The sequence below is a fragment of the Sinocyclocheilus grahami genome, unplaced genomic scaffold, assembly GCF_001515645.1.
Source record: "Sinocyclocheilus grahami isolate Dianchi unplaced genomic scaffold, SAMN03320097.WGS_v1.1 scaffold505.1, whole genome shotgun sequence".
NCBI classification, from domain to species: Eukaryota; Metazoa; Chordata; class Actinopteri; order Cypriniformes; family Cyprinidae; genus Sinocyclocheilus; species Sinocyclocheilus grahami.
The window spans coordinates 260,535-272,671 of record NW_015505684.1 but is presented as its reverse complement, the minus strand read 5'-3'; the positions used below and the strand labels follow the sequence as shown (position 1 = coordinate 272,671).

The 12,137-nt window shown below is 37.9% G+C and overlaps 1 protein-coding gene across 9 annotated transcripts in view; it reads left to right on the top strand.

Annotated features, from left to right (window-relative positions):
* The window catches only part of LOC107554528 (membrane-associated phosphatidylinositol transfer protein 2-like), an 87,179-nt gene that overhangs the window by 42,424 nt on the left and 32,618 nt on the right, over window positions 1–12,137 (top strand). For all 9 annotated transcript variants that reach the window (XM_016237056.1, XM_016237055.1, XM_016237059.1 and 6 more), the window contains exons 3-8: window positions 4,401–4,615; window positions 4,999–5,120; window positions 6,865–7,098; window positions 8,236–8,568; window positions 9,337–9,432; window positions 9,514–9,618. In XM_016237056.1, the coding sequence (XP_016092542.1) occupies window positions 4,401–4,615; window positions 4,999–5,120; window positions 6,865–7,098; window positions 8,236–8,568; window positions 9,337–9,432; window positions 9,514–9,618 (1,105 nt within the window). The remainder of the gene's footprint in view (window positions 1–4,400; window positions 4,616–4,998; window positions 5,121–6,864; window positions 7,099–8,235; window positions 8,569–9,336; window positions 9,433–9,513; window positions 9,619–12,137) is intronic.

Sequence of the window (12,137 nt, the reverse complement as noted above, 5' to 3'; positions counted from 1 at the left end):
ATGAAGTCGGAGTCACGTAGGCTAAAATAATCCGTCAAGTCCTCTCCCAATAAAGACGTAACTTTGGATTAATTAAATAATACAGCCATTAATGAGCGCATGTTGGGAAAAAAAAATGCTAAATTTAATTCTCAGTCTGTTGTCTATGCTCATCATTAGTCTCGCTTTCATATTGCTGTTCACTCACCGGGTTGATGCTCAGGAAATGCTCCAGCACAGCCACCGCATGTAACTTTTAACAAGATTCACTTGTTTAAAACACCCCTAAATTGTATTAACATTTACTATATAATCATTATTTCGCTAATAAACATCTAAATAATTAATTTCCAAAGAGATTAATTTTGCTACCTCCGCGAGCGATCGCAGTTTGAGTATAGTTCTGTGTAAATGCATAGATAAACTGCGCTGTCAGCAGGCATTTCATAATCTAGAATGACAAAAACATTATTAGTAATTCTGATATAACATGCCAGTTGAGAAATGCAATAAAATACAAGGTTTTGTTTGTTATATTTCAATATTCCAGAGAATATTATTCAGTGAATTAACATTATCCAGTGAATTATTCTTCACTCTTTAGCCTATTAAACCGCTAATAAACCTACTAAAACTGTAGTTTTAAATGAAGTTGATATGACTCCTTTTATTTATTTTCTCCATTTGAAAACATTAGACCTTCTACATTTATTTTGCTTATTGTTAATATTAGTGTTGCTGCTGATGCTTTAAATAAAATGTTTTTTTATTGTAATATGAAGATTAAATTTAACATGAAAGACTGGTAATTTTCAACACTTTAAAAAAATATTTTTTTAAGATGACTGAAAGGAGGAAAAACCAAAGTGAAGTATGGACTTACATCACTCAGCCATTTATTTACTTTATAACAGTAAATAAATATCGGTTCTGCATATCGGTTATCGGGCACATAAACACGCAAATAATTGGTATCGGTATTGGTTATAAAATATCAATATCGGTCGATCACTAATCGTGATGCGTATCATATCGTGACTTTGCTGGTGATACACAGCCTTACTGCACAGCCATATGTTATCGAGACTACACTTCTCTGAGGTGTGTGCATGTATGTGTGCGAGGGATTGATTGTAGCGGGTGCGGGGCCTGATGTCATCTGTCAGCGCCATAATGAAGTGCTGGCGACTCCACGCTGAGAGGATGAGCAAAAACAGATACCCAGCGCTTCTGCCGCCTGTTCCCTCTCCCGCCTGCCATTTGTCTGTCTGTCCCGCCTGCCACCTCCAGCTGCTGACAGCTCACCTCTCTAACAAGAGAACGGCCCATTTCTTCCTGCTCAGCACATGTGAGCTCCAGACCTGTGGATCGCCTCCAACGGGCTGCTGCTTCACACGCCTTTCTGTGGAATGTGTCGGTCTGACATCAGTCCTGACAGTGCAGTCTGTGAGTTTGACAGTAGCCTGGCAGAAAGAGAGAGAAGCAGCGGTCTGACATTGAGCGAGACATGACCGCTATTCCCTCGCTGGCACGGGCCTGTGCTTTTAAAATGGAAATGTATTACTCACCACGTATTCGGTGATTGAGGATGCATTAGAAACCCCTGAAACTGAGAGGCCAAGAGTGATTGTTTCTGGGGCGTCTCAGGGGCGAGGTCGTTTGGCACTGCATTTTACAAAAAGCATGCCATTCTCACACGTGCAAAATTCAGAAATGAAGAATTAGCTTTTTTTCAATTCATGAGTGTGAATTTGATTTGAATTTGCCATGACACACAGGAAGTTGAATAGGAATTTAAATGAGAGGAAGAGGAATTGTCACTAAATTGTAATAAACAGACACTTTGTAACACAAGTAATGCATTCTGGGAAATTAAGTTAGCTATATATTGTTCTATCGTTGTATTTCTATCGTTCGTTCGTTCATTCGCTCGTTCATTTGTTCTATCATTTTATAGTTCTATCGTTCTGTTGTTGTCTATCTCTCCATCTATCATTCGTTCTATCGTTCAACTTCAACCAAATTCCCAGACAAACTTGTTAAATATATCACTTTAATATAAATAAAAATGTACATATACATTATTATAAAAAATATTATTGAAAGAAAATATATTTCGTCAGTGAAGATCTGCCAGTTAAGTTAAGAAATACTAACAGCTTCTGCAGTAATATCATTGCCACATTTTCCATCTTTAGTCTTTGTTGGCATCCAGTGCCCATGCGGTCATCTCATGAGAGCACTCGGATGAAATTAATACGATATAACTTTCTTCTGCATCTCTGTAACAAACCTCACCTTAATGAAGGTCTTAAGCAAGCATTGTCGGCTTTTAATCACCCCACTATCATCTTGCTAATGCAGAGTTACGGCTGATGGGATCTGTGTGGCCATCTGCCCTGCAAGTGTGCCAGCTTCACTGGCCTGTCATCCGTCTTTTATTTAAACATAGAGGACGTATAACAATTACATAATTACACCTATATCAATGTCAATTAGTTAAAATAGAAATGTAAAAAATGCTGTACAAAATGAAAACTGATGTTTTGCAATGTGTTCTGAATTTTATCTTCACATTCGGGGCCCAGGACAAACTTCTTCTCCATAGTGGCAATGCCATAGTGGAACTAAGTGGGCCAAATTTGTCCCTGATGGATTCATAAGTTGGTATGCAATTAGCCACCGGATGCTTCCAACTATCTTCATATGACCACCTTTAGTGAGGCAGGTATGATGGCATGTGTCACCCTGACTGGCACAGTGGGCCTTCTCCCAGAATTCACAGCTCAGAAGCTGTGCCAAGACTGTACCCTATTTTTATGGATCTGTCTGCTGGCAATCACACTGAGTCTTGGCTTATCTTACTGACAAAGCTGAAGGTGTGGCGTTCCTTGATTGGCCAGCACCAATAGCGCGGAGCATGTAGTTGACTTCTGTTGGGTTGGAGTCAATTCTGTTTTGGGATAGACTGTCACCTTCCATTAACATTGAGTTTCCTAAGGAGGTTTTGAGATTCCAGCGTAATATTATCGATTAAACTGCACTGACACTATTAGATGAGAACATATCTTTAACTGGATTGAGCTGGATAATGAATGTAATGTAATGTATTATAACTTTTAGAATGTAACTTTGCAATATAAGGTATTAAGCTGAATTGAATCAACATTGAACGCACATGAATGGAATAATGATACTGTTCTCTTCTGTAGTGCTGTTTATAGTTGAATTGAATTTGTTCAGAATTGATGAACTTGGCAACATTGACAGTTATTGAACTGAATAGCATGACACTGTTGCCTTTTGTAGAACTGCTTTTAGCTGAATTTGTTTGATATTTGATAGATTTTGCAGCATTGACAACTGTAATTGAATTGAGTTGAGGTGAATAGTGACTATTGTCTTTTGTGGAGCCATTTATAGCTCATTTGAACTTGTTTCAGAATTGATCAACTTTGCAGCATTGACACAAAGTTATTGAACTGAATTGAAACAACAAATTTGAGTAATTGAACCGATTACACTAACTTTTCAACATCGACACTTATTCAGCTGAATTGAATGAACATTGAACTGACCTGAGTTGTATAATGACACTTTTGCTTTCTGTAGAGCTGTTTATAGCTGAATTGAATTTGTTTCAGAATTGATAGATTTGACAACATTGACTGTTATTGAATTGAAATGACACATTTAAATGACTTTGTGACATCGACACTCATTCAACTGAATTGAATTAACATTGAACACAATTGAGCTAAATAACAACACTATTGTCTTCTGTACAGCTACTTATGGCTGAGATAAACTCGTTTCGTAATTGATGAACTTTGCAACGTTGACAATTATTAAACTGAATTGAAACAACAAATTTGGTAATGACTAACTTTTCAACATCGACACTCATTCAACTGAATCGAATCATTGAACTGACTTATGTTGAATATTGACACACTTGCCTCCTGTAGAGCTGATTATAGCTGAATTTAATTAGTTTCATAATTGATTAACTTGACGCAGTTATTGATCTGAATTGAAACAACACATTTGAATGACATATGAACTGAATCGAACTGGATAGCGACACTAACTTTGCAGCATCAACACTTATCTTCTTTAGAGCTGCTTATAGCTGAATTGAACTCATTTTATAGTTGATGAATTTTGCGACATTGACACTGTCACTGAAGTATTATCTTTTGCAGAGCTGCTTTTATAGCTGAAATCGAATTGGTTTCATAATTGGTGAATTCTACAACATTTAAAACTGTTATTTTCCTTTGTATTAATGTGAAGCTGATTTGAAAGTATCTGTATTGTATAAAGAGATTTATACAAAAAAGTGACTTGACTTCATAATAATAATAATGGTACATTTGGAAGTCTGTGAACCCTTATCCCAGACCTTTCCCTCCCTGCAGAAAAAGAGTCGTGAAGAGAGTGAGGGCGAGGGCAGTGGGGTGGAGATCCTGGAGAACCGACCCTACAGGGATGGCCCAGGCGGCTCTGGTCAATACACCCATAAGGTTTACCACATCGGCCAACACATCCCTAGCTGGTTCCGCTCCATCTTGCCAAAAGCTGCTCTTCGCGTGGAAGAGGAATCCTGGAACGCCTACCCATACACCCGCACACGGTGAGTGTGCTATCTCCTAATAATAAAACCCTCTGGCTCGCTTTCAATAGTACTCCGGTAAATACCCACATCAGCTTTTAACATTCAAGTCAGGCCTTCCTGTTTTGATCTTGAAGTCAACATGGAATCAAAATAGACCCATGTTTACTTTCTCAAAGCATCTTTTTGGTTTTATAGGGAATGTTGCATCAAAGCACGCTGAGTTCAGCTCAACTCCTACTGCAATAAACATATACAGTATCTGTTACTTAATAAAGAGGTCATGGTAGGTATGAAGAAGGGATAAACTCACATGAACCTCACTGCAGAGCAGTTGCATTAAGACATGACACTTGATATGATGAAATTACATCAGAGTTAATCTCTCCTCGCTTGTCCTGCAGCTACACGTGTCCTTTCGTCGAAAAGTTCTCCATCGACATCGAGACGTACTACAAGCCGGACACGGGTTGCCAGAATGACGTCTTCAACATGTCCTCGGCCGAAAGGAGGCAACGGGATATAGGTACAGTTGCACCTTCTTGATTTTTACTCTGCTTAATGCATATATTTGGTGCTTTTGACAGCTTTTGAACTGCAAAAGCACAACTGAGCGTCTTGAGCAGTTGCATTTCCAAGAGGTCCTGTCCTTAGCATGCTTTTTAACACGTGAGCCCTGTTAGCTTGTGAGACCAGTCTCGAGCATTCCAGCAGGAAGAGCTCTCGAATCATGCCTCAGTGATTTAAGATGCAGACAGCGTGAGCCTTCATTGACAAAGTACCATGCTGCTGTTGGGTAGCGTGCCATAGCACGAGCACCCCGTTGCACTCTGGGACAGGTACTGGAGGCTTTCTGAGCTGAACGCAGACAGACGCAGGCACTGCAGGGGGAAGCGCCCTGTGAATGCTGTTACATAACTCCATTCCTTACTGACAACATGTACCTTCATGAGTGTGCTGTGGAGACACCTAGAGGCCGTCTGATGACATGGCAGTCTGCAAACAGGAAACAACCCAAGATCAGAAACCAATCTGTACCTTGCAACTGTGAATAATTGAAGACTTACAAAGTTCGGTTCTCAACACAGTAAAGATTACAACTCTGAATTAATAGTTCGTCCAATAATGAAAAATTGCTGAAAATGTACTCACCCTCAGGTCATTCAAGCTGTGAATGAGTTTGTTTCTTCAACAGTCATCACTTGTTCACCTATGGATCCACTGCAGTGAATGGGTGCCGTCAGAATGAGAGTCCAAACAGCTGATAAAAACATCACATTAATCCACAAATAATCATCTTGTGAAGTGAATTGAAATTTATAAAACCTTCAAGGGGTTTTTAACTTCTGTCTATACTATTGCTTTCTCTGGTGAAACAGTCGTCTCATCTGAATCAGGAGATTGATTTGCACAGATCAAGCACCGTTTACAAGCGAAAACAGTCCAAGACAGATCTAAACAGGATTTTGATGTGAGAGAACAACAGCGTTTTTCACTGGAGGAAGCATTATTATGGACTGGTATTTTGGCCAGAAGAGATGGTTTAAAGTAAAAAAAAAAAAAAACTTTTGTGATGGTTTTATGGTTACAAACATATAGCTTTTCAGTTCACAAGACGTTAATTAATGGACAGGAGTGGTGTGGATTACTTGTGGATTATTGTGATGTTTTTATCAGCTGTTTGGACTCTCATTCTGACGGCACCCATTCACTGCAGAGCATCCATTGATGAACAAGTGACATAATGCTAAATTTCTCCAAATGTGTTTCCATGAAGAAACAAACTCATCTACATCTTGCACAGCCTGAGAGTGAGTTTTCAGCAGATTTTTATTTTTGGATGAACTGTTCCTTTGAAGAGTTGATGAGACTTGGCCTTTCGCAAAAGACAAGTTAGCAAACAAAAAAGAGTAAAAAGAAATCTATACACACACTACATACAAACAATGCTATTTTCATGTCAGTTTTTCTAAACAAAGTTCCATTAATGGACATAAAAGTAGTGATCTTTTTTTTTTTAATGGAACAACTCGATTCCTTATGCCAAAGCTGCTTGAATAAAAGAAAAGCTTTATGACTCATAAGACTAACCGATAAACCAGGTTTTACAGCCTCAATGTCCATGTTATTACCTTTCAGAAGGTCTTATAAAGTCTTTGTGATGAACTGATTTGGTTTGCAATAAAAGACTAAATATGAATCTGTTCACCATTCGTGCCTTGTTCTCCCAAAAAAATTGTGATTGCCAATGGAACAATGGTCTTTCACAGATCCCATCGATATTGTGAATGAATTCATCGCCCCTCATGAATACCTGGCTGAGGAAGACCCCAAACTCTACAAGTCATATAAAACCCAGCGGGGCCCCCTGTCTGATGACTGGATCGTGGAAATCAACAACAACCCAGGCAAAATGCCCGTCATGTGCGCTTACAAGTTGTGTAAAGTGGAGTTTCGATACTGGGGCATGCAGTCCAAGATTGAGCGCTTCATTCACGATGTGGGTAAGTGTTCGGAAATGTTCAGACGAAACATTTAAAAATTAAATAACAATGCATATTTTCGGTAATCCAGTGAATTTATTATTAACTTGGCACCAGTGCTATTATCAGTGGTGTCCTCTACCATATGTCCACCAGTGTTATTAGCTCTGAGAGGACATTTGTCTCCAGTAATTCTATATGAGTCAGCTGATCCATCTGCTGCAAATTTGCGTGAAATTATGCTTGGTAACGTCCTGTTATCATTGTGCGTGGGTGGGCAGCAGGTGTCAAGCGTTCTGTCAGGAAAAAAGCCCTTAATCATTAACCTGCACTTAATGAAAACGAGATTGATGCAGTGCGGCTCCAGTGAAAATCAACGCTCAGAGAACTGCCTCCTCCTGACTACAACAGGGCAAAATTAATTTCCTTTCCATGTGCTGTTCGAGCACCGCTTAATCTTTTTCATTACTTCGATATCGGCTTGTTTATTGGCTCCTTTCTCTGATAATTTGCGAGCGGACTGTTGCCGTTCTCCATTTACGAAACTCTTTCCCATCTTTGGCTGATTTCCTTTTATTTTTATAAATTTTCCGCTCGCTGTTTCCTGGCTGCTGTGAAAACAATTTTGTTCGCACGTCTCTTCATTACCAAGTTCAATTATCTGAAAGACTGGTTAACTGCGTCTTTGACACGTCTTAATCAGTCGAGGAAATCGCACAAGGAAATAAGCCAAACCACACATCAAACCTTGCTTTGTAGCACACAAACAGTCTCTTTGGTTGATAGCAGTATTGAGAAAAGTGTCTTTTAAAAGTAACATGTTACTCCTATAAATGCTACTTTGTAACATTTTACATTTTATCACCATCTGTTGTCAGAGGCTCTTTTTTTCTAGCATTTTTCTCAACTCGTAAACCTAGCAACCATCCAGAACAAGTTAGCAACCACATATAAATGCATAAAAAATTATGAACACCTTTGCAAAAACGTAGCATAGGAGTGCTGAAAACAAACACTACACACATTATCTTTAGAAGATGTAAAAATCTACTGCAAACATTTGTTTCCCCCCCCTAATCTAGTTTGCATGTAGTGACTGTCGAAAAAATTACACTTTGTGTTATTGTGAACATTAATCTCATGATACCGTCCCATCAGGGCTGAGGAAGGTGATGGTACGCGCTCATCGGCAGGCCTGGTGTTGGCAGGACGAGTGGTACGGTCTGACCATGGAGGATATCCGGCAGCTGGAGCTGGAGACGCAGCTGGCTCTGGCACAGAAGATGGCACAGTACAGCTGCAACGAGGATGGCGGCGAGAACAACGGCGCTGTCACCAGCCCCGAGAAAGAGCACGAAGCCAAGGAGGCCATCAGCTCCATCGAAGCTGAGGGCACGACGAGGACCATGGGGGACACGCTGCAGGCGCGAGGAGAGCTGACCAAGCAGTGGTCCACCTCTTCCAGGTCCTCGCATTCCTCGAAGAGAGGGGGTACGTGCACACCGCCATACTTCAAAAATGCATGGTGATCAGTAGACACACATATATAAAGATGCATTAAATTGGTCAAATGTGACCGTAAAGACATTTGTCATGTTACAAAATATTTTTATTTCAAATAAATGTTGTTCTTTTGAACTTTCTGTTAAAAGAATCTTGAAAAACTTTTTTAGTTTTTCGCAAAATTATTAATCAGTGCAACTATTTTAAATATTGATAATAGTAAGAATTGTTTCTTGAGCAGCAAATCAGCAAATTAGAATGATTTCTGAAGGATCATGTGACACTGAAGACTGGAGGAATGATGCTGAAAATTCAGCTTTGCATCGCAGGATTAAATTACATTTTAACATTTTCAAATATCAAATTATTTTTCAATTGTAATAATATTTCATAATATTTTGAAATTCTTTTTTAAATAGTTTATTTTAATATTAACAATTTATTAATGTAATAGTATTACACTGAGTTATATAATTGTATATATTACAAATGTATGAATTATGTATGTAAATTATACATATAAAAGTGTATATGTATATTATTATACATATCTATTAATATATATGTATATTTTTTATAATTAATTAATTAATAATAAATTGTGATAAAATGGTTTCAAATTGTGATCACAAATGGCTTTTATTTTAACTTTTTTCCCTTTTTCATCAATGCATATTAGTTTGTAAAAGAATCATGATGCATATGTGATTTTAATTTTTTTTCATGCATTGTGCATTTTTTTCATAATGTGTGCAGGAAGTCCTTCACGTCACAGCATTTCTGAATGGCGCATGCAGAGCATCGCCAGAGATTCAGAGGACAGCACAGACGACGAGTTCTTTGACGCTCACGGTAATGCAGGATTGATCCTGAGTTTAAGAAGGTGCTCATGGCAATCTGTTATTTACTAAGGTCTGAATCCTTGTTCCTCAGAGGACTTCTCTGACAACGAGGAGATCTTTGCCAAGGAGATCACCAAATGGAGCTCCAACGATCTGATGGATAAAATCGAGACAGCAGAGGCAGAGGAAGCCCAGGGTACGCTGGGATTATCTTCACCCATCCGACATGCTCTCAGATTGTAGGGGGGTATTTTGGGCCCCTGAGGCGGGTGATGCAAAGCGTTTTTTCCAGATGCTTTGGTTTTGTAATGCATAAGCCGAGCCCGCTGGAAGGAGTTTTTTTTCCCATTCATCCTCCAAATGCAGAGATTTTCACATCTTTAATAGGATTAGCGGTAAAGGAGCCCCATTGACTCTGAGGAGGTTAGGGTCTGTGTCAAACAGTGTGAGATTATGAAACACTAATTACACTGAATTCCATGCTGTTTGCGAGACGGACTCACAGGCCGCAGAGGGTTTTACACTTATGAAACCCATGTTCAAATAAAAGTCTAACACTAGGTTTCTTTCAATAATAATAATTATGGCTGTGCGATATTGAAGAAAAATGCGATATGCGATACCTTGTTAAAAATGCGATATTCTATATGCGATACGATATTGCTTAAAGTGTGTAAAATCAATTTAAATGATATTTTAAAATATTTAAAAATGAAAATTATATAACCAATTATTCACATTCTTTCTTGAAAAAAATAAAGAATCACTATAACTTCTGAAAGTGAACAGCAGTGTTTTAGCATTACTTAAAAAGTAATGTCACAAATCAGAAAATGTCATTTAAACATCAGTGTGAACATACAAACAAAAAAAAATTAATGACACTAATTTTATATCATTGTAACTTTGCTTTCCATACACTTTAAGTGTACTACTTCATATACCACAGCAAAAACTATAGTCTGAGAAAGTTCAAACATGATTAAAGGCAAGTGAACAGTCAGTAAAACAAAAGAAATACACAATTTACAAGCATAGATCAAATAAACCGTAGTATTCAGGTGCAGAAATTTAATAATTAAGTGTAAAATAACACTGCATAGTGTTCACTGTATGAATTAAATTTAGATTAATCTTTGTTATAGCTGTTTTGTTGTTTTGTTAATAGGGCTGGGTATCGATTCAGATCTCCCGATTCGATTCGATTTCGATTCGTAAGCTCTCAATTCGATTCTCGATATTTTTTTTTATTACATTCAGTGAATATAATTTTAATACAAATGCTATTGATATTTCTAAAAAATTAACAGTAAACATCAGTTTACAAATAGAGAATTAATAAAAAGAAATTAAGAACCACATGCCTGTATTTTAAACCTATTCTTTTTTTTTTTGTATAGGGTCCTTTTTAAACAATAGTAGGGAAAATGTTCTTAATTTTTATGGTAATCAGATGAAGGCATACAACATTTATTTAATTTATAATCAAATGAAAATTAAACCCTTTTATTTTTTTGGCAAACAAAGTTCTGCACAACAGAGGTTTACTGTTAAAATTAAAAATAAAACAGATGTGATTATTCCTTTAAAAATAAAGATTTATTTATTTATTAGCAGTAGTAGCATTGAGTCTTCAGACTGCTAAATAGTAATATATTCTGACAGTTTAACGTTAAACTAAACTTTTATTTTGACGGGTTGACGTGAAGAACTTGCAGCTGCTGTGTATGTGATATGACGGTAGTTTTCTCAAATGAAACGGTAAAATGCTAATCTCTCAGAGCAGCTGGAGATGACATTCGTGTTCATATCATCATATAGTGAGACGGCAGAAGCTGAAAACACCGCGAGTGTCATCCGCGCTTTAGTATGTGTGTAGTAAACACAGTGCGCCGCGCCATCCGCCATTCATTCATTGCGGAAGTCATGGCACCTTATGCGGAATATCAAATGCTTCCGCAGATTTATATTTCTATAGCACTTCACCTGAGCATTGCGAATCATGCGTATGGCCATGATAAGTGCTGAATTAATGACAGGATTTCTGCTGTAATAAGGGTGATATCTAGTGGAGAAGACTAATGATAAGATTCACGTTAATCAGATCTTGTTTTAAATGTGCTGAAATAAATCCCGGAAAAGATTGATTCACGGCTTTTGAGAATCGATATCGAATCGATGTCATTTTAAAAAACGATTAATCGAAAAATCTATTTGTTTTTGCCCAGCCCTATTTGTTAACATTAGTGACATATTCAGCAGCATGTATTTATAGGCTGCTGTCCCTTTAAATTCCGACTGTACGGATCGAGTATAATGATACACATCAGATTTCTTTCTCAGCTATTTACATTAATTTAAAACATAACCGACTGCATTTACGAGAATGATCGTCGAGACGGGTACTGTTGACATAATTCTGTGTGTATGTGTCTGTTCAAACATAAGGAGGAGATGCGAAAGACGAATCAACTCTGTCTGAAACGTGTCTCTCTGTGTGCGCGCGCGCTTTGCACTAGACGCTGCGCGAGATGCGGCTTGTGCACGCTTCAGGTGTGAGTCAGGCAGCAAGACCAGACGGCAAAGAGTTGTTTTCTGCAACTTATTGCACTTAATAAATCTTTTCAACGTCAAGCAATTCTCTGCTATATGCGTCGAACTAAAACTTTGACCTTTTGCAACGTTTTGATTTAAGTAGCCTATTATTAAAATGAT